We start from the raw sequence: 22,143 nt of genomic DNA, 5'->3' as shown, positions 1-22,143 counted from the left end.
CAGGGACGGCCCCACGCAAAAGCAGGGACTGTTTGTTCATGTTTTATTGGTGACAAAAAGCTTAAAACAAATTTGACTAAAAATTAAGTTCCATTGCGTTGGCGCAGGTGTGCCTGGGTAGGGGTTGGGTGGCTGCCGCGGGGAGTGGGGGTCCGGGGCAGGGCGCCCAGCAATGAGGCCTCCACCCTCGATGGGGAAGAACCCGCAGGCCGTGCTCACGAGTTCGCCTGTGGCCTCTGAAGCTCAAACTCAAAAACAAATCCTCCGGCTGCGGTGCAGGCGGTGATCCCAGGCTGCGGGGCTCAGGCTTCTCAGCGCTGCCTTTCCCGGAAGCTTTTCGCATTTCTCAGGTCTAACAGTCAGGTCTTAGAGACAAACCAGTCCAAGTACTTCCCATATTCCTTTGAAAGAATCTTTGGGGGGGGGGGGGAAGGAAAGGAAAACAAAAAACAAAACAAAAAAAAAAAAAAAAAAAAAGAGAGAAAAACCCCAAACACCGTATTTTCTTTAAATGAAACCCCTTAGCGCTGGGACCGCGCGCTGATGCTCCTGGCCGCCTGCTTGGGCACAGAAACGCGAAGTTCGTCCTGCTAAAACATAGCCCCTCAATCACGAGAAACAAAGAAAAAGAACAGCGGGGCCGGTCCTGGCGAGGCCTCTCCCTCTGGCGGGCACGGCGCTGGGCCGGCCTCGCAGCGGTGCGGGCCTCTCTCCTCTCGCCGCCCACAGGGGGCGCCCGCTCCTCGGCGCTCCGCTCTGTCGTCCTCCCTGGCCGCTCTCTGCTCGCTCTCGCTCCTCTTTCCTCCTCTCTCCTCGGCTGCTCACACAGTGGTGCTTCAGTTTTAGCAGTGGAAAACAGGTATCCATTTATTTTTATTTTTTATTACCCAGAATAAGATGCTGATAGACTAAGCCACATAGCTTAGCTCTTCCTCCGCTACCTGTGATCAGGGACAGGGTTAGAGTTGTCAGGGCCAGTAGAGGCAGGACCACATCTACTTGCCCAGACTGTCTGGGAAGACCCTGTTTGCACATGTGTGCAGGGCACTTGCCTTCTAGTACTGGGACAGCCCGGTGACCCCGCCGTGCTGGTATGCCCGCTCTCCCTGGTATGTGGAGTCTTGTGAGAGTGCCACGTCAATCTGTGATTTAAACTCATCACCGAGGTAGCTGTCCTGAAAGGCAAAGGTAGTGTGAACATGGCCAGGAAAGCTAGTAGCCCACAGCCACCCAGTCCGCAGACCCCAGAGGATGGGAAGAAGCCCCATACTGCAGCCAGAGTGTCAGGGTGACAGGTTCAGATCCATAGCACAGTTGAGGTCACTCACCCTTCAGAAAGGCAGCATCATGGTCTCATGTGTCCCCTCACCCCTCCACCCCCTTTTCTCTGCTGTAGGATGCAGGCCCACCTGGGACAGTTCTGGCTGGGAGAGGCCAGGCTGGCTCATCTGGGAGGGCTGGCTCATGGACACGTAACCCTGTGTGAGGGCACCCTGTGAAAAGGGCTGGGAGGCCACGTCCTGGCTGGCCTGGCTGTTGGGAAGGGTGGTCTGGCTGGGCCCAGGAAGCCCAAAGCGGTTCTTCTGGCGGCCCCCACGGCCAGTCTTGGTTTTTGGGGTGCCCCGACCTGAAAGACAGCAGTGAAATATGGCAAGGTCTACCTAAAGCTAGGAGAAGAGCCTGGGCAGTGGGGATAAAACCGCTTACCAGCAGCTGGCCCATTGGCCTGTCCGAAGTACCCAGGTGGTGGCATGGGAGGCATGACCAAGTTGAAGGGAATGGGGATGTTCATGGCAGCCACATGGCTGGGGCCTGCGCTGATCATGCTAATCTGGTCATGGGTCTGGAAGTACATGTTCGAGGGCCGGCCTGCAAAACACTTGAGTCAGATGCAGGGCTCCAGTGGCCACTGGCTGCCATGAACTGGCCGCTGGGCCAGCCAGACAAGTAGGGAGGTCGAGTGTGTCTTGACATGCAGAGTGCCGGTAGAGGGTAAGAAATGACAGAAGGGTTGGTGGGATCTGGCCACGATGGAGCTTTCTAGACAACTTGGGAGCTTCCAGAAAGCAGAGGCCAGCCTAGCTGAGGTAGACACGGGTTTGTCGCAGGATACAAGGGCAGCAGCACTCAGGCAGACAGGTGGCCTTAGCAGTTCTAAAGGCATCATGGCCCAAACCACTAGCTGAGGCCAGAACAGCTCTTGGGGACCTGGTTGGAGAAGCTACAGAAGCTACTGGACAAGTTCCAGACGGAGGCCACCCATGGGGTAACAGGTTTGGAGTAGGATGTGGGAAGATAAACACATGGGTGCTGGCCAGGAAGACTCACCCTGGCTGCTGCGGTCATAAACAGACCCGGGGATGATGGCCTCACGGGCATCATACATGGCAGTAGTCATGAAGCGGGCCCCCTGCAGGGTGGCATAAGAGTGAGGAATGTATCAGTCAACAGCAGCAGAGGCTAAGAGCTCCCAGCTTTCCCAGGTCCCAGGCCAGCCCCTAGGCCCACCGGGTTGACAGTGTTGACAAGTTTGCGAGGCTTGCTGAACTGCATGAGGCTCTCACGTAGGTTGTTGAGCGGCCCTTCCACTAGCGCCTTCTGTTCCTTGTAGTAGCTCAGCAGGTGGTTCCACAGGGGCTGCTTCGACAGGGCCTTTGGGTTACCCACAATGATCACGCCATATCTGCAGGGCAATCAACATGCTGAGCCCATGGCCATACCCACTGAACTCCACTATCTAGGGTTAGCACCTTGAATGTGAAGAGCAGGATGCTAAGACATGAGGTAGCACTTAAGCAGCAGTGAGAGCTCTGGGTGTGATTCACAGCTCTCCAAATGCCTCTCCTGATCATGAGCTCAGTCTGTGTCCTATATGATCTTGTAGTTGAGTTCTTGAAGCAGTAGGGCAGCAGGTAGGCCATAGCACCCAGTTCTCAAGATGGGGTGCCAGCATGCACATGTACTCCCAGGACAGATATGAGTAAAATGAATCACAGGAGGGCTTGTGTTGGCTGGAGGGTGGATGGTAGCAATGGGCAGCGGCCTACCTTGCTCTGGTGAGAGCCACATTCAGACGCCGGGGGTCGTTTAGGAACCCAATGCCCTGATGTTCATTGGCGCGCACGCAGGACAGAATGATGAAGTCCTTCTCCCGGCCCTGGAAGGCGTCCACACTGGCAATCTCCACTTCCTGAATGAGACAAGGGTCCTGTCAGCCATACCTCGGCCCCTCGTTCTCCTGTCTCTTCCTTTAGCTGCACAGGAAGGAGCTGCATCATTAAGTATGGCACAGCCAGATGTTACAAAAGTCCCCAGTGACAGAGCTACCACAGGCCCAATGAAGCAAAGGCTGAGTAGGCTCCATGGTATAACCAACCACAGCTCTGCATCTGTCACAAGTACCACGCCCCTCGGGTGGGCCCAGCTGTCCTGCCCCTTCCTGTCTAGCCGTGGGCTGCTCTCTCTTTGAGACAAAGCCTTACTGAACAGCCCTGGCTGCCTTGAAGCTCTCAATCAAGGCTGACCTCAAATTCATGAAGACCCACCTGTTCATGTCACTGAAGTGCTGACACAGCACCACACTCTTTCTACTTTTGCCTCCAGCCAGGTCGGATGCACTTACTGTGGCCCAAGGCTGACCTGTGTGTCATGACGTGTGCTCATGTGCTCTTTCCTAACTGCTGGGCGTGGGGGTACCTGGTAGAGCTTTGTGTGCAGGGAGCCGCTGAACTGCATGTACTGCACCAAGTAGGAGCGCTGGCCCTCATAGGGGGTGATGATGCCGATCTGGTCAGGCTTTGCACCTGCCTTCAACAGCTTCGTAGTTATCTTCTCCACATTGGCTGCCTCCGTCCTGAGAACATCTGGCTGTCAGTGAAAGGCTCCTCACAGGTTCCCCAGCCTGGCAGACCTCCAGTAACCAAAGGGGTTACAGGAGGCCACATGATAGTTGCCCGCCCCTGTCATTTTGAGGCCCCAGGAGAAACAAGAGCCTTGTTTGTGTCTTCCCTCACATGGTGTAACAAGCAGAGCAACCCAGGGAGTAAGATGCTGTGGGTCTCGGATTGGAGCCAAGGGTGAGTGAGAATGACTCCATACCAGAGACGCAGCTACACACCTGTTGAGGTAGGATGTGCCAGAGCTGGCAATCTCCTCCTGGCCCTGTGTCACGTAGAAAAACATAGGCTTGTCAGGTTGTGGCCACTGGAAGTCAAAGCCTTTCTTGACACGATCCGCTGATAAGGAAAGACAGAAGGTGTCACCCACTGAGAAGCTCAGGAGCTCAATCAAGTACACCCCACACTGTCGGCAGCCAAGGACCTGGGTCAACAATATTCAAGACATGGCCGCCTACTGAGTACACGAGGACACTTCCTGTGCTGAGTGGTGACCAAGCGCAGCAGAGCCCAGGAAACACCCAAGAGCCTCCCACACTCCGACAATCACATAGGGAAGAGAAGGTCATGGCAGGACCTAGCCAGCAGAGAGGTGGTGTCCTCAAATGTGGCTGCCTGGATCCACATGGGAGGCCACATAGACACAGCAGCTCTGAGCAGGCTCCTTCCCCGTCACAGCTCATCAAAGGCAGACATTCAAATCCACGCCTAAGCCACTGTGCTAAAGCCGTGTTTGTGTGTTTGATTGAGAGAGGGTTTCACTATGGCCCTGACCTCCCAGAGAGCCTGCCTGCCTGCTTCACAAGTCCTAGGATTAAAGCTGAGAGCCATGTCTAGATGTTTTAACAGTTTGGTGAAAAACACATTTATGTTGCAAAGCAAGTCAGATAGCAACCTCTTCATTCCACTTCACTCAGGCTTCGTTGAGGACAGCAAGGCCCAGTTGGTTTCTGTACCAACCTCCCATGACAGCTTTGAGCCACAAATAGCTTTCAAGGGTGTGTGACAGTGTACCTATGGCTCACCTGACACCACAGTGTCACTCTGTCTACCGCTCCATATCCTCTAGGTCCTCCCAACAGACACAGTGAAAAGACCCTGAAGAGGTCACTGCCATAAATACTTTTAGGACTGGGCCAGAACTACATTCCAAAGGTGACCCTAGTGTCCTTAAATTCCCTGTTCACAGAGCCTCGAATTGCTGCAGGTAAGAGGCGTCGTCAGCTGCTGATCTCAGAAGACAAGCTCTCATAATCTACCTGCCTGGTCTCACTTAAGCATGTGATAGGGTGACATCTCAGTCAACCACCATCACAAGGAAAGGGCTGGGAATTCCTGTTGTCAGGGTGGTTGATTTAGTGCCTGGGACTGTCCAGCATAAAGCAACAGCCATGGGAGCAGAGCCAGTGCATGACCTGGCCATGGTGAAAGGTATGACGACCACTGTGGAGCCACCACACACTCCAGCAGCACCGTGCCTGACAAGCTGGGGTGAGCAGCACTGTGAAGGGAATAGGGAAGGGCCATGAGGATGCGACCCAGCTGTTACCTGCAGTGACGCCATTCTGCAATGAGCCCTCGTAGAAGATGTTGGACGGAAAGGCGCTGAGTGCAGGGTGCATGCGGTATTGCACCTGCAGGCGGATGGGCCGGATGCCCAGCACCACCAAGCGCTCGAAGAGCGATTGTGACAGTCCGGCCTTGGCTGCCTTCTTGCACATCACCACTGGGCCCAGCTGGCAGTGGTCACCCACGAGGATCAGCTGCAGCAAGAAGTCCTTCAAGTTAACCCCTCAGGCTCCATGTTCCTAAGTGCCTACCATAGGGACAGGGGCTCACCTCCACCATCTAAAAGCAACAGAACGAGTACCCCAGGGGGGTTGGAGGGAGCTGCTCAGTACACGATGCCCACACCCCAGGAGGCGAGGGGCTGTGGAACACACAGGACTCAACCCCATTCAAAGACCTCTGGCAGGTCTTGTGTCACCCAACACCACTAGGGGAGGAACTATCAAGGGCCACATGAGTGACAGGTACCCACCTGCTTGGCCCCAAGGACTACAGGCACCATGCACTCAGGCTCAGTGGCCTGGGTGCTCTCATCAATGAGGATGGAACGGAACTGCATCTTGGCCAGCCTCGGGTCACCAGCACCCACACATGTGCAGCATATGACATCTGCATTCTGGGGAAGGCACAAACATCAGGGCACAGGTGCCTACCTTACCATGGCTAGATGGCTTAGGGTGGGACCTGGAATGCCCTGTTCTACATCCACCCAGCACTCCTAAAGTGCACACGCACAAGTTGTTCTGACAGGGTCTTACTGTGTTGCCCCAGGCTGGCTCTCCACAGACAATTCCCCAAGTAAACACGCCACTTCTCCTGCAGCCCAAGTGTGAGCATCCCAGGGACCATGAGCATCAACTTTCAAATGGTACAGCCTTCTGGAGCATACTCCCCAGCATAGACACAGCTGTGTCTGCCAATAATCTCTGGGACAGTGCTGAGCTGGTGGTACTACCCCAAGGCTGAGACTCCAGCTTTGATGGACTGGTTTGTTAGACTGGAGACTGACAGGAGTGGCAGCTATGGCACAGATCAGGAAGATGAGGGCCCTCCAAGTCTTCATAAGCAAAGGTACAGACACGCTACCAGGCTTCTGACTCAAACAGACAAGTCTCTCCAGATCCTCTGCCCACAAGGAACAGCCCAAAGGCTCCTGGGCTGGCACTGAGCTCACCATGAGAAGTTCTCTCTCAGCTGTGCGCTTAAGCGCCCGGTACCGCTTCTCATCTGCAGATGACAGCTCGCCTGTCTCATCCTTTAGCTGCTGCAGCTTCTGCAGCTCAGGCATGCTACAGAAAATGTGGTGGGAGTCAGCGCCAGCAGCAGGGCACAGCCTGTACTGAGGCCAAAGCTGGAGATACTCACCTGTCCATGTTCCTGATCTGGTTGTGCAAAGCCAGGAAGGACACTGGGGAGTCAATGGCCTCACGGCTCTTGGCACAGAGCCGTACGACCTTCAGTCCTGTCTGGTGGATCTTCTCTGTGAGCTGGTCCACAGCGATGTTACTTGGAGCACAGACCAGCACAGGCCTGCAGAGAGTGGAATAGGCTGTCAGCATCACCCAGAGCAGCTCAGCAAGGCCCATGGAAAAGCTGCACAGCTGTAATAGGCAGGTACAGCCATGCCAAGGCAGAACAAGCAAAGCCTCCTGTCACCTGCCTAGCCACCATCAGCTCAACAGTGACCTCACCCTGTCATCCACATGAGGCAGGCCAGAGGATTGTAGAACACAAAAGGTGCCTGTATTGTAACACTGTATATATTTTCTGTGTGGCCCTGGCAGAGCTATAACAGACCACAAGGCCACACAAGACATTGCTACCTCCCACCGACAAGGCTCTTGCTACTACCTACCCATTGCCCTGCCGAGCAAGGTGGTAGACAATAGTGGCTGATGTCACAGTCTTGCCTGTGCCTGGAGGGCCCTGGATGAGGCTGAGTGGTCTCTGCAGCACGGTCTTCACAGCATACACCTGCAAGGACGGAGCATCAGCAAAGCTGAAAAGGCACAGCCCCCACAGACCCTGGCCCTAGGGGCCTAATGGCACCTGAGAGTGGTTGAGGTCAGGGAGCCCCTGAGCTGTGAAGCGCTTTGGCAGCTGGCACTTGATGACCACATCCTCCACCTCGTGGCCCAGCAGCTTGTGGTAAATATATCCTGACACAGAGGTCTCGTCCACAGCGAAGGTTTTCAGTGCACTCTGCATCCTATAAAAACAGCCAGTGTAAAACCCACACGACCCACAGGTACCAAAGGTGGAGGTGGCCCCCAAGGGTATGGCCCTCACAAACCTATCAAAAGAGGTTGACTTCCACACAAAATCCACTTGGAAGTTGTGGGTCACTTCCACAGGGGCACCCACGCTGCTGCGGAGCTCAATAGCAATCTCATCACCATAATCTGGCAACTGAGTTAAGTCAGTTTCCTGTTCAAAGTCACCTTCTACAGAGCCCCTGACTTCATCACTAGACCAGCTCCCCTTGCCTATCAGGCAAAGGAACTGCTGCAGACAGACTCCAGGCTGTTTCACTCACACATGTGCATGCTCACACGTGCACTCACTACCATGTCACAGTGTGTATGTCTCACAAAGTGGAAAGAGAGGAAGGAATTGAGGAAGAAGTCATACATATTAGGGCCCTGGGGACAGCCAAGGGTCCTGTTACAGCACCCATCCTCCTAGCACATATGACAAAGGATACTATCAGGAACCTTGATGACGTGGCCAATCCCCTTCCACAGGGGCGCCAGGTCCCCTTTGTACCGCAGACAGATCTCATCACCCTGCATGAGCCGCATGTCTTGCAGGAAGGAGTAGCAGAGTTAGCACTTTCAAGAGGGCGTGGCCTCCACCATGCAGAGTTCACATAAGGGACATGATATGGGGGACTAGGAATTTTATTCTACTTATGGTCACAAATATTTTAAAACTTAAAATCACCTCTTAACCAAATTATGACTAAATCCTCATTACCAGAGTCAGTCTTGGGCAAAGTGAAGAAGGCGATTCTCTTCTTGTTAAGGCCCAGGTCCCACCTGACCGTGATGTTATCTTGAGTCTGAACACATGAGAAACATGAGCCGGGTTAGCCCCACACTCATTCACGGGCTGGGCTCCCCACAGGTCAGAGCCTCTAGGAAGGCCATGTCTGTGCTGTGCTGCCTTTGGGGTGCAGAGCACAGCATCCACGGCCAGGAACTCCAGCATCTGGGAAAGAAACAACCAGGACCCCCCAACACCCACTGCCTAAGCCAGTCCCAGCAGCAAGCTTTGTAGAGAGCCTCAGGAGGCCCCACACACCAGGCTCTGTAGGGAGGGAAGGCACTTTGGGGAATTGGTGGCATGGGTCCTATATCCCAGAAATGTTCTTGGAGCTGCAGACAAAGCTGTGAACCAGACACAAGGGTTTTCTCATCTGCATGCCTGGTTTCATCCAGGCTCAAGCCCAGGAAGGAGTCCCTGACTCGGGAGATGTTTTGCTAGAGGCCCAGTCTGGTGTGCCACGTCACCTGTGACTCCTTCAACTTCTTGTCATAGTCAGCCTCCAGCTTGACCAGTGGCCCGAAGATGTTCTGGTACTGGTAAGCATCCTCGTACCGCAGGAGCACGTGCTGTGGCTCCTCGTCTACACCTGGCTTCTCCAGGTCCTCCAGAGTGGCTGAAGGATTTTCCTATGGCCAAGAATAGTGCTGTGCTCATCCTGCTTAACTGGCAGCCAGTGATCAAGAACTCAGAAGCAAGCCAAGGCCTCTCAGCACAAACCCTCGTAGGTAGAGAGTGGCCACTGTGCCAGGGCCTGCGCTGAGCCTACTGTTCTGATGGCCCTGGCATATTCAATACCATTCTAACCCCAATAAACCTGGCAACAGCACCCCCACGCCCAGCACAATACTCAGGCCCATCTGGAGCCCCAGATTTGGCTGTCAGAGTCCCAGGATTCTCCCAGTGAGCCAAGTCCCTCTCTCATATCCTGTAGCAACATGCCTCCTCTGGGACCAACTGCCCTCTCTGAGCCTCACTGAGGCAGAGAGCAGAGAACCTGGGCATACTGAGGTAACTGGAACTTGACCAACCAAGTGCAAAGAGACTAAGCTGGACAAGCTTAGAAGGTTTCTATCCAATACTACTTGGGATTCCTGGTTAGAGGGTGCTCAACTGACACCCCTAGCCACATTTGGAAAACAAGGTCAGAGTCTAAAGCTAGCCAGAACAGAACTCCAACCTAACCTGGAACCCTGACTTGTCATTAGGGATAAGGACAGGTGTTCTCTGGAGTAGGAATCTCATTACAGCCTAACCCAGTTACTCAGACCATCCACTATGTCCCCTGCAGAGCCCTGGGTCATGTCCCCACCCCCACCCCCAATATCTCCTGCCCAGTGCGAGGCTTGCCACATACTTTTCTTTTGTCTCTGAGTGGCTCACCTTCCAGAGCTCTTCCAGCTTGTTGATCTGCTGTGCCGTGATCTGCCGTGCTCGAAGCTGCTCCTGCTCGGAGGGAATCTTGACCAGCCATGACAGAAAGCACCGGTCCTGGATCAGGGGCTGCCACTGTGAGCTGTCCCAGTTGATGTCCTTCAGGCTGCTCTGGCTGGCACAGGGCTGCCTGTGCAGGTGTGGGGCAGAGAGAGGGTTGGGACCTGGCCCAGGAGGCCTCAAACTAGCCAGAAGGCAGCAGCAGCATCTGCACGACCAGCTCTGGCCTCAGTTCACAGCAGACTTGTCGCTTTCCTTCTTTCAGTTTTTTAGATAGGTTCTAACTGGGTAGCCCTGGCTGGCCTTGGCCTCTCTTTGTAGACCAGGCTGGTCTTGAACTCAGAGAAACTTCTGCCTCTGCCTCCCCAGTGCTGAAGTTAAAAGTGTATACTACCACACCAGGCCAGACTTCATTTTCTAAATTGACCAGAATACACACAGAACTTGGTCCCAGCAGACGTTGTCCTGTCCAGCCCAGCCCTGCTATAGGCAGCTCACCTGCACAACAGCACCACCACAGAGTCGGCCTTGGCAGGGATGAAGCCCAGCAGGAAGACGTTGCGGCAGCCACAGTTGTAGCACTCCAGCACGGTCTCGCCCAGAGGCCCATCCTTGTGCAGCGTCACTTCCTTGCATTTTGCCCTCACAAGGTGATTCACAATGTGGCTGAGACCAGGAAACCATTGCAGTTAACACCCCAAGCTTGGCTTCTCGGCACCTCCAGGTCCGCTACGCCATGCAAAATGTCTAGTACTACTCATGGTCTGTCAGCACAGGCCAGATGGTCACACCTCAGGGGCACAGGTGCCCAGGGAGCCTCAGCCCTGCTTGCTCGCTCACTGACTCACACAACCCCTCCATTTCCTCTTTCTCTAGCCCCAGCACATGGTGCTAACTTAACCTCTGGCAGCCATGCACAGCAATGGCTCCTTCCAGGTCCTCTTTTGCCATGCCTATTTAAACAAACAGGTCACCTCCTGGTCTCTATAGCAAGGAGCTGCCCTGAGGACCATAGCTCCCATCCCTTCCCCGTCACATATGAGGACATGGCCTACCCCAATAGTGGCCCACATTGGCTGGCCACCTCAGGGCCCACAGGCTCTGGCAGTTCTTCCTGACTGTCTTAGTTGCCTTTCTGTATGATCCCATGAAACCTCCACTGTAGCGGCCATCCAGACATTCTTAGCTTTGTAGGTCTTACTCCTCCTTCTGAGAATGGGATATCTTGGTCCCTGAAAGTGACTTTAAGACCTTTTAAAGATGCTAACCCCTGCCTCACTGTAGACCTGGTACCTACAACCTTCTGTGGCATTCTTTTTACAGAATGTCCTCAGAAACAAGCCACACCCCTGGTGGCAGTGGGACACAGGCACACCTGGCTCAGTTGTTTCTCTTCAACAGTGTTTCCTGACACTTGCATGGAGAGCCAGCATAATATAGGGATGAGTCTAGTTGTCCTAATGACTTAGGATCTTGAACCATTGGCTCCAGAGACAATCAAGTCAACTGGCTCAGCTGGATGCCCTCAACCTCCCAGGAACGAGGACAGGCAGGCCATGCCAGCCTCATTTCATGAGAGGCAGGCACAGCCTGAGAACAGAATTAAGCCAAACTCCTCACATAATGACCGAGGCAGAGAATCAATCAAGGGTAAACATATCGAAGCGTTCACACGCCACCATCTGTTTCAAGTTACACCAGTCAAAGGGGGAGCCCAGGTTCACCAGCACCATCTCATTCCAGCTTTGCTCCAACAACACCGTAACTCACAGCAGCCCTAGTGTTGCTGATTAAACACACATGCATGGCTGTTAGCTACCTGCCAGAAGTATTTCCTCGACCATTGCAGAACCACTTCTTGCTGGTATTACAGTAAACCACGCAGGCAGGATCATGGATTCCGCAGTAACTGGAAAAGCCCAAACATCAACAGTCAGTACTGGCCTGCAGCTTTCGGGTTTGCTTAGTGTGAGGGCAACACAGATGCCTGAGTGGCACAGGCCCAAGGTGATCCTGGCCCCTCCCCGTCAGCCTGCAAGTTTCTAACAAGGTTGTGGGAGCACCTGACTCCAGAAGACAGGTACTGTGCAACCAGAGAATGCTCAGGCCCAACCCAGGCTAAGGGTGTTAGGAGGCCCCTGAATCACTGGGTCTCCATAGCTCTGTTGTGCACCGGCAGGCTGGGGCCAGGAGGTGTCAAACCAGAAAACGCTCTCACTGGGCTCTCTAGTCTATTCCTTGTGGATAGGAGGACTAGGGCTCCCAGATCAGCCTGCCTGTAGCTCTGGTTTTATCCTCAAAAACACTTGTCAACCAGGAGAGAGCCATTATAAAGGAAAGCAATAGGTGTGGAGGGGAGAGGCCAAACCAGCCCTGTAGAGGGCGGCAGGTGGCTACAAAACCCTAGTGAAGACAAGCTCTGGCCTTGCTGGGTGTGTGGGTGGGTGTGTATGTGAAGTTAGCTGAGCTGGATATTCCGCAACAAGGACATTCCAACTCTTTAAGCCTCCAATGCCCTCATGTGGCCCTGATGGAGCTGATTTAGTCAGGATCCATGCCCTGCCTTGGCTCTTCAGGGTCCTTGCTGAGTGGCTATGGCAGGGGACCCACAGAACCCTGTGAATCTGGGGTGTTAGGTACTGTGCTCTGGGTTCTGAACAAGGAACCAGGACTCTGAAGCAGGCCACCTCTTGGTCCTGGAGCCCTGCAGCATACCTGCAGGCGTGGACTGGGAGGTCCTTAGTGTAGTATGTGTCCTCTTCATCTTCCTCGAAGTTCAGCTCAGCTAGCAACTGGCTGGTCTTGGCCACACTGTCATCCACAGCCCCATTTTGCAAGATGCCCTCTGGTCCAACCTAGAGAGAACACAGTATCACCAGTGCAGGCCACCAAGGGCACCCAGAGGCCCCACTCCTGAGGTCTATGCTACTGAATCCCGTGCTCCTCTACTGAGCAAAAGGATTAGAGAGTCAATGCTGGCTGGCAACAGGGGGCTACTCAGTATGGCCATGGGGCTCTCAGCCAAGCCACAACTGTCCCCGCAGCCTAAGTGCACAGAACAAGATGATTGCTTCAAACCTGTCATACACACTGTAGGGATAGGTATGTAACACAATGGCATATGCCTGTGTCCTACCATCATGGAGGCTGTGCATGGCTGAGGAAGAAACCAGGCAGCTATTGCCTTCTATGCCCAGGTTGTGCCTTATGGTGAGGAACATATAACCACGAAGGTCCTCAAAGTCACAGCATAGGATGTCTGCACTGAAGTCCCACCACAGAGACCTGACTAGCCTGAGGGGGGCACAGCTCCACCATCACCCCAGGAACTTCAGCTCCAGAGCACTAAGTCAGCATCCCCCCAACACTTAGCCACCGGGTTCTTCAGGAGCCTAGAAGTAGCAAGCACCAGGACTCAAGACAAGAGATAGGAGCAGACACCTCCTGATCAACCATGGTGAGCTCTCACTATGGTTATCAGTCATGCTGTCCAGCCCCCAGCCCCAACCTTCAGCCACTTCCCAGTATAGATATGAGCCTTCCAAGCTGCATGCAGACAATCACCAGTCATTTCTCATACCCTAAACATGGTGCCCAAGAAAGGCTAGGATCCCTGGGTCAATTCCCAACACCACCAAAATGCACCCTATGACTGGTACACATGGGGACTCAACCTGGCTGCAATCATCCTGGGTCTGTACTGATTCTAGAGACAGGCAAGGGGGAGTGTGCTCTGCTGTCTAAAAGCTTTCAGACAAGGAAGATGCAATATAACTTCTGCATTCATCTTGCTCAGCACTAGAGACAAAGCCTGGGCCTCATATGTACCAGGCAGGAGTTTTACCAGTGCTCTCTCTAGCCCTGGCCTCAATTTCTGAACCACACCATTTAATCATTGCAAAGGATCTCTTTAAAACATTGACAAAAGATACAGAGCAAGGCAGATATTGGAGGCAGAGGATTATGAAGAGTTCCACGCTGGGCTGGATGCCTCTAAGTGAGCATGTAGGCGACATTGTTTCTCACTGAGAAATGCCTGTCCCACATGGCCACTCAAGAAGCCCTTCTCAGCCGGGCAGTGGTGGCGCACACCTTTAATCCCAGCACTTGGGAGGCAGAGGCAGGTGGATTTCTGAGTTTGAGGCCAGCCTGGTCTACAGAGTGAATTCCAGGACAGCCAGGGCTACACAGAGAAACCCTGTCTCGAAAAACAAAAACCAACCCCCCCCCCAAAAAAAAAGAAAAGAAGAAGCCCTTTTCCAGAGCCACAACCACTCTGCACTTTGTCTGTGTGTGATGATACTAGGGAGTGTCTATAAGTAGGACTATTACAGAACTTGACTGGCTCACCTCCCTGAGCCAAGTCCTGTGGGTCAGTAGCTTTGGACCCTCATCTTACTCAAAACCCCAGCCTTGCTAGATGGACCCTTCCTAAGGTTCACCATCATCTATCTGCCTCTGAGCTCCAGGCATTAGCAAAGCTGGGAAAGTGCAGAGCGTCCCAGTGTCACATCAGCCTCTAGGAGGCCAGCTGCACATGCAGAAGCACAGGCAGATGACAGGTTTGCTAGCACTCTATGGCAGGAGCTCCCACCTCAGCACTCTGTGGGGTGCATGGGATGACACATGGAAGATGCCAGCAAGAGCTCAGAGCCTGCCTGGGACCTGAGCTCTAATGGGGCAGGTCCTCCTTGATGGCTCTGTTGGTCTCACAGGCCTGAAAAGAAGTAGAGCCGAGAGACTGGCAGCCTCTCAATCCTCCTGCCCACACAGCACACCTGCCGCTCTTAGGAGAGCCATCACTTCTCCTCAGGCCACACCATTTTCCACTCTCTACAGGGGCACAAGAGCTCCAGTTCCTGCCTGTCTCTGCCATGAACATGTGGGGCTGAGGTGGAATCCCATGATTGTTCTGAGCCACCATCCTAGTGACTGGTGAAGCTGATACCTGCTCAGGTGCTACTCTGGCCCCGTTCCCACATGTCTGGGAGCCCACTCCCCACCCTATGTGGTGCCTGGTCTGGAATTGTGACAGATGGCTACCACTGTGAACAGAGCAGGACTAGGAAGGAGGGAAGCACCTCAGTGGTGTCAGCTTCTTATCCCACAAAGCCTTGAGTGTCCCTACCAAGTCCTTTAGGCGTGTAGGAGGCAGTTCTTATTTGTTCCAGTGGAGCTGGGATGGAGCCCTGAGAATTCTGGGAGGGCACATCCTGCTGAACTGTACACCAGCCACCAAGCCATGTCAAGAAACAGCCTTTCAAGCCGGGCGTGGTGGCACATGCCTTTAATCCCAGCACTCAGGAGGCAGAGGCAGGCAGATTTCTGAGTTCGAGGCCAGCCTGGTCTACAAAGCGAGTGCCAGGACAGCCAGGGCTACACAGAGAAACCCTGTCTCCAAAAAAAACCCAAAAACAAACAAACAACAACAACAAAAAGAAACAGCCTTTCTGGACCAACTATAGTGGTGTAGGAGGCAGAAAGAAGCAGATCTCTGAGAGTCCAAGCCCAGCCTGACTACACAGAGTTTCAGGTTAGCCAGGAGATTCTGTCTCAAAAATAAAATTAAAAATGGAGAGAGGAAGCTATCCTTTCTGCATGTGCAACCAGTCAGGTGTGGGGCTGGTACCACCAGAACACTGAGATCCACTGGGCTCACATCCACCATGCAAGCTAAGGGACAGGATACCCTCGTCACCCTGAGAGACAAATACAGGATTCTCCAGCATCCCACAAAGGCCAAGCTGAACTGGCTATGTCACCAATCACAGCTGGGCCTCCTCTACTACATTTTGTGATTGTTAAAGAGCAAGCACCTTGGGGCTGGTGAGATGGCTCAGTGGGTAAGAGCACCCAACTGCTCTTCCGAAGGTCCAGAGTTCAACTCCCAGCAACCACATGGTGGCTCACAACCATCCGTAACGAGATCTGGCGCCCTCTTCTGGAGTGTCTGAAGACAGCTACAGTGTACTTACATATAATAAACAAATAAATCTTAAAAAAAAAAAAAGAGCAAGCACCTTAAGGTTCTCAGAGACACATCTGGTTCTAGATGGCAACAAGATGAACTAAGACAAAGGGACAGCACCTGACACAGAACAGGGCCAGAACCCACAGCAGGTAACACAGTAAGGTTGAATAGACACTATTGCCTTGGTCAGCACAGGGATGCAAGTCCTTGCCCCTTGGGGAAGTCCAGTTTCCATCTCACCAGTCTGAAAGGCATGCTGTCAGGTCACTGTCCCAATTCAAGGGCCAAGGCTGGGTCTCTCAGGCCCCACTCAGGAGAAAGTCTGCTCTAACAAAGTAACATTTAGGCACACCCTAAAGTTCTCGAGTGAATCAGGGCTAAAAGGGTCACCTGCCTGAAGACTAATTCTAATTCCTACAAGATACACAGAATTCAGACCCTGTGACAAGAGCTTCCAGAAGAAACTTATAAAAACTAAGTCCCCATTGTGAGCTGCTATGACCTCAGACCAGAGGCATACTCCAGGGTTCAAAGGCACCACACCTCTTTAGTCTGCCAGCTGGCCCTCTAGGACCTTGCTTGGCATATGCTGCCCTCACCCTCAGCTAGGTTGGCTAAATGCTTCTCCAGGTGTACAGCACATGCCAGGGCAGCCTTGGATTGGTATCTGGCCCCAAGGGCCGATTTTTGGCCTGCTCCTTGTAGGAGCCCCACCCCTGAAGAGAGCCTTCTCTCCAGGAGGCCCCAAGAGTCTTAGCCAAATCCATGTCAGCCCTCCAAAACACAAATGCTGAGATGCAAAGTGAGTCATCTTTTGTTCTTCCAGGCCCTAAGCAAGAGATGAGTGGGAGCTGTGTAGCCTAGGGTAACTGGCTACAAAGAAATGGGGTATCCCCTACCCCAAACCAATCAACTTCCACATCCCTTAAGCTGGCCTTTCCAGCCTCAGGAGAACAGGCCTTAGTAAGTGCTGGGTCTGTTCCTGACCAGTGTGGCTCGGAACTTCCTTAACCTTAATTAGGACTCAAGCTGAGTCGTAGCCATTTTGACTTTCAGAGAGATGACAGTTCAGCAAGAAGCCCTCCTTTCTCCATCCTGTGGCCTTTGACCTTTGCTCTGTGTGGTATGAGCTCACCTCTTGTCCCACAGGCACACAGGATGGGACCACACAGGTAGCAGAAAGTGGCAAGTACAGATGACCTGAGTGCACAGCTAACTCCATGGGCAGGGCCACAAAGACTGGGGAACCACACCCTCACAGGGCGGCACCCTTGAATCCTGAGGTAGCAGCAGGGCTGCAGGCTTGCTTCCCACCCAGGACAAGGCTGTGCAGAGCTGGAACAGACAAACTGTCCCAAACCATGAGAACATCCCACCTCAGTGACCACCAAACTGTTGAAGCTGTGGGCCACCAATCTGGCACCTGTGGCTCTAGAGGCCTCGTCTCTCACTAGCCCAGAAGGGCAGGTGGGGCTCAGCAGCCACTAAGGAGAGGGCTCCTTTCACAGGCAGCTTACACATGGCCAGAGGTCTTCACACAGCACTGCTTCACCCTAGTCACACAGTGCCACCCTCTGTCAGTTCTCCTCTCAGCCTTGCCTAAGGCCCTTCTGTCCAGGGCAGATCACAGGGCCCGCAGCCCCAGGCACATCCAGGCCATGCTCTCACCCAACTCAGAGGCTAGTGCCCCCAAAAGCTTCCAGGATGACCTGAGTGCCACCTTCCTCAGCATCTCAGAGTGGGCACCATGAGCACTGGTCAGGCCTTCCTCCACCAGTCCACCATGCAGGAGGGAAAAGAAGGTGCTTTGGGGCTGAGAATAGAAGCCAGGCCATAGGCTGCCATGAGGTCATGTGGGGCAAAGGAACACCTGAGGGTGCAGAGGTGGAGCCAGTCCCAGCCATGAGCAAAGTGAGGGCCTCAGGGCTGCCACTGGCCTCACCTGTGACCACTGGAGCAGGTGCTGCCCAGGAACTGAACCAAAGGAGAGCCACAGTGGCTGCTGGACTCTGTAAAAGTTCCTAACTACTATCTCACTTTACAACAGCTGTTCCCAGGAGTGAGGAGGGCTCACAGAGGCAAGAGAGTCTCTTTTGGTTTGCTCACTTTTTCCCACAGTTCTGCTCTCAGAGCCTCAGCATTTTGATCGAGGGCAGGTCTCCACACACCCACAGTGAGACCATGCAGGAAGCTGAACAGTAGCAGGTATGGTGTGGCCCATAAGGGGCTAAGGAGCCACGTGTGGAGAGTGAGGCTGGAGAGGATGATAGGTGGCTGTGAAGACAGACCAGGAGGTGATAGGTACTGGAGCACAGTAGCATATCAGAGTCCTAGTTGGTACCCAAAGCCATTACAATCCTTAGTCTCCAGTAAGGGCACACAGTGGCATCTGTTTTCTAGCATTCGGATTTTTACTATTTCACTGATGGCAGAAGTCCTATGTGCTAAGCATGTGACAGTGGAGACTGCCACAGGTCTCCAAAGACCCATCATATCACAAGAGCAACCCAGTCCCATAGCCCCACCACCACCACTACAGTTCCCTCTTCGATAGTCCTTGTCCTGACAGCACCTACAGTAAAGCCCTACTGTTTCATCTCCAATAGTGGGTCCTGTCCCCATTGATTTCACTGTCAAAAAGAAAGGTGAGAGCAGTGCTCAGGAGAGTAGAACAGGGGGGGTTTCTCTCACAAGCCTGTATGCAAATGACAACTAAAGTCACCTTTCAGTACTCCAAGGAAATAGGAATCTGAGTCAAAAACTGGGAAAAAACAGCTTGTCATATCTCAGGGACACTCCACCTGGACCTTCAGGGTTCTAATGAACAGCGGGGCCTTTCGCACAGAAAATGGGGGTTCTCTGACATTGAGACAGACAACGTCTAGACTTCATGGTCAAATCTCTACCCAGTCAGCATCTAGAGCCACACAAGCAGTGGCACACAAAACTCCAGAACAAGCTTCCCCTACAAACTTCTCCCACAGGCACCTTCCGGGTCTGTGCTGTGCAGTCACTCAGTCGCAAAAAGAAAACACCAACACATGCCAGCAAGGGGCACTCAGGTCATGACAGCAAGTGAGGAGGCAGGCAGGGCCTACAGAGTGTCTGCCCAGCAATAACAGGGCCCCGAGTTTGGTCTGCACTTCAAAGTAATGAGCCACAAACACAACAGACACAGGACAAGTTTACTATGCTATCTATAAAGCACAGGAAGGGCCTGGAACATTTATATCCACAGAGGCCACAGGACTATTGGTGGCTGAAGAGAGGCTGGGGGTGCAGGGACTTGGGATGCTAGGATATTACTTGGTATTAATGATGTTGGCCCAAAAGGCCACTGTGCTGCCAGCTTTCCAGGGATAAATGGAAGCTCCATGACCCTGCTTCAATAAAGCTGGGAGAGGACCTCCATTGGCCAACAGGAGGAGCTCAACCTACTGGGTGGGGGCCCAGCCTCCTTGGACCCCCTGAACAAAGGCTGTGTGACCCATTTACCTCAAAGGACAAATAAGGAAAATCAATGTTTCTTGGTGGCAGAGGGCCCTGGGTATGCAAGGAAGGTTTCTCTCCACTTTCCAATTCTGCTCACTTTCTCCCCAGAGATGCAGGTCCTCCGAATACAGGATTGAAGGCGCTCCCTCCCTTCCTTGTGATGAGAGGCCACAGGTGGGTGGCAGCTCATGGCTCAATCTATGATTTCAACTGGCGAAGCAGGGCACACCCATGTGAGCACACGTACAGCCTGAGTCTGCTCTGCACATTAGCTAGAGCTAAAAGACCTTGAGATGAAGCAGGCCACTTCCACTCCTGGTCTCCCAGACTGCGCTATCACAGCCCTTCTCCAGGTCCATGAGGCCCAAAGGAAACAAAGAAGGTCTACCCAGTGGGGAGACTAACAGGAGGACTGACTTGCAGGGCCACCTCACTCCTCCAGGCAATCTGCCCTCTCCCCACCTCCTTGCACTAAAGGTAAACAGACAGAAACAACATGCTGGCACACCTGATCCACATCGCAACAGGAGCTGAGTCAGCCCTCTCCTTCTATTCGGGCTGAAAATGAGCCCAAGTGGGTGGTCTACCCACAGGCATGACTCAACCAGCCAGCTTGAAGGCCCTCCCGGAATGCGGTCTGAGATCACTGCTGAAGACTGGTGGTGGCTCCCTAGCCCTACGTACAGATGGACTACAAAAACACCTGTGGCTCTAGCCTGCAGTTCCCCCCTCCCAACCCCAGAGAATACAGGAAAACAAAGCCAAGAGGTGCCTGACACCAAGCCAACCATAGAGAGGGAGAGCATTTGATGGGGAGGCAAGTCCCTGGCCCAAGCTGAAATGCCTACACCGGCAGCCCATCGTTCAAAACAAAAGCCCCTCCTCAAGGCACAGTCACCCATGTGGTACCCATTGTGGTTGCCTTTAAGGAACAAAACTCAAACCCAACTTTTCCAAGCAGAGCCTAGGAGTTACATAACAACACCGGTTTCAGCAACAGGCAACCCAGAAGGAAAAACAAACCGGCAGTCACCTCTCCATCCACAAAGTGGGCTGTTTCCACTTGAGGCGACAAAACCCTGGCTCTGCTCCAGGGAACCCCTAACCCAAGCTTGAACTTGAACCCTGGCTGGAGGGGGTGGTGGATGAAGTGGCAAAAGGGTGAGATGGGGTGGTTGGACTAGCCAAACAGATGACCCTGGAGGGCAATGTGGGTCCATCCAGAGGATAGCAACTGTAGACAGGTCACCTTAGACATACCTAGAAGGGGAGTGAGGGAAGCTCTGGCTTAGGCCTTGAGCCGGAGCAGATCCTGCGCTACAGGAGGGAAACTAATGCAGGTCACTGCCCAGCCTAGCAGGGTGGAGGAAAAAAGGGCAGGTGGCAAGTAGCTGGGACAAGAGGCTGGGAATCAGAGGAGATGGTAGGTAGCTGGGCCAGAGAAGCAAGGACTAGGGCAGGTAGCAGGGACCTGAGGGACCTGAGTCAGGTGGCAATGACTGTGGCAAGTAGACCTGGAAGAGGTAGTTGGAATAGGGTGGAAGCAGAGATCTGTGAAAGGGGCAAGTAACGGGAACCCGGATAAGGTAGCAGAGACCTAGGGCAGGTGGCAGATACCTGGGCAGTTTAAACAAGAATCCAGGGTGGGTAACTGGAGCTGGCAATAGGGACTTAATGTTTAAGGAGCCAGTGCAGGAAGCAGTTACCCAGGCTTGTTAACTGGACCTGAAGCCGGTAGCTCGGACCAGCGCCGTCTAACTGGGACCTGGCTCAGGTTCACAGGGGCCCAAGGCTGGTTAACTGGGATCTAGCGCCGCAGCTCCCGCGCCCGCCCGGCTTCCGGCGCCGCCATGCGCCGCTCAACTCACTTGTGCGTCGAGCTGGCCGGCCGCGCCGCCTGCGCCCGCTCCGCCCGGGCCTCCCGCGCCGCCGGGGCCGCCGGGGGGCGTCTGCGTCTGGCTGGGGAGGGTGAAATCGGTGAACTCAAACTCGGAGCCCTGGGTGTCGGCGCCGAGCAGCTCGGCCTCCTCAGTGTCCAAGAAGGTGAGTGTCTGCGAGCTGGGGCCGTACGCCTCCACGCTCATCCTGCCGCCCGGGCCGCGCCTTCAGCGAGCGCCTCACCGCACTCGAGCCCGAGGCTTCGGCTAGGCCTAGGCCGTAATCCGGAGCAGCCGCTGCCGCCGCCCTGAGAGCCGGGCGGGCTCCGAGCCGGCCTCCGAAAGCAGGGCCGGGCCGCTGGTTCTGAGCTCTGAGTTGCCGCCGCCGCCGCCCCCACCGCCGCCCCCGCCGCCGCGCCCCTCCGTAACGCTGCTCGCCTCAAAGCCGACCGCCGCTCTCAGACCCCTGGACAGGAACCGCCGTCGCCGACACCGCTGCGGTGCGCGTGCGCGAGCCGGACGCCGGCACAGGTGCGCGTGCGCGAGTCCGACGCCGGCGCAGGCGCGCGCGCTCCTCCCGGAAAGTAGCCAACCGCACCGGGGCACTGGGAGCTAAGCGGGAGGGCGGAACTCGCCGTGCGCCTGCGCGAAGAGGCGGGCCTTCAACCGCCTAAAGGACCTGGGCTCGCGAACTTGGCCCCGCCCCAACTGTTGCCTAGCGGTGCGCATGCGCACCTGCGACGTCCTCACCGCCCGGCTTCAGGGCTGCATGTTCGTTAGGTGCTGACTGAGGCTCTCTCCAGAAGGTTTTGGGTGTGGAGGCTGTGGCACGGGGACCGCGCACCTGCGCTCCTTGAAC

General features: G+C 54.3%; 1 protein-coding gene across 2 annotated transcripts; it reads right to left on the bottom strand.

Annotated features, from left to right (window-relative positions):
• Positions 1 to 29: 29 nt before the first annotated feature.
• Upf1 (UPF1 RNA helicase and ATPase) lies at positions 30 to 21,791 on the bottom strand. 2 transcript variants are annotated; one of them, XM_085843877.1, is made up of 24 exons: positions 21,276 to 21,791; positions 12,660 to 12,799; positions 11,764 to 11,853; positions 10,443 to 10,610; positions 9,894 to 10,074; positions 8,978 to 9,139; positions 8,409 to 8,526; positions 8,170 to 8,268; positions 7,759 to 7,867; positions 7,515 to 7,674; positions 7,321 to 7,439; positions 6,831 to 6,995; positions 6,640 to 6,754; positions 5,938 to 6,081; positions 5,446 to 5,659; positions 4,118 to 4,235; positions 3,697 to 3,853; positions 3,048 to 3,190; positions 2,509 to 2,683; positions 2,329 to 2,410; positions 1,708 to 1,869; positions 1,410 to 1,627; positions 1,049 to 1,175; positions 30 to 937 (listed from the first exon to the last, which is right to left on the bottom strand). In XM_085843877.1, the coding sequence occupies exons 1-23, from the start codon at positions 21,489 to 21,491 to the stop codon at positions 1,056 to 1,058; spliced, it is 3,375 nt and encodes a 1,124-aa protein (XP_085700003.1). In that variant the 5' UTR covers positions 21,492 to 21,791; the 3' UTR covers positions 30 to 937; positions 1,049 to 1,055. The 2 variants fall into 2 exon arrangements, with proteins under 2 accessions (XP_085700003.1, XP_085700004.1); XM_085843878.1 differs by having other exon boundaries at positions 8,442 to 8,526.
• Positions 21,792 to 22,143: the final 352 nt, after the last annotated feature.

Source organism: Mus caroli, unplaced genomic scaffold (assembly GCF_978045245.1).
Source record: "Mus caroli unplaced genomic scaffold, Mus_caroli_1 scaffold_10, whole genome shotgun sequence".
Taxonomy (NCBI): Eukaryota; Metazoa; Chordata; class Mammalia; order Rodentia; family Muridae; genus Mus; species Mus caroli.
The sequence above is the reverse complement of the archived record's forward strand: the minus strand, read 5'-3'. Positions and strand labels throughout refer to the sequence as shown.

What these genes read in the sequence shown, in the direction of transcription:
- Upf1 (XM_085843877.1), bottom strand. Translation starts at nt 21,491, where the DNA reads ATGAGCGTGGAGGCGTACGGCCCCAGCTCGCAGACACTCACCTTCTTG. An exon ending in AGAAGTTGAAGGAGTCACAG is followed by an intron (nt 8,527 to 8,977) that starts GTGACGTGGCAC and finishes TCATGTGTTCAG; the next exon opens with ACTCAAGATAACATCACGGT. An exon ending in CTTGCTCGGCAGGGCAATGG is followed by an intron (nt 6,996 to 7,320) that starts GTAGGTAGTAGC and finishes CACTCTCTGCAG; the next exon opens with GCCTGTGCTGGTCTGTGCTC.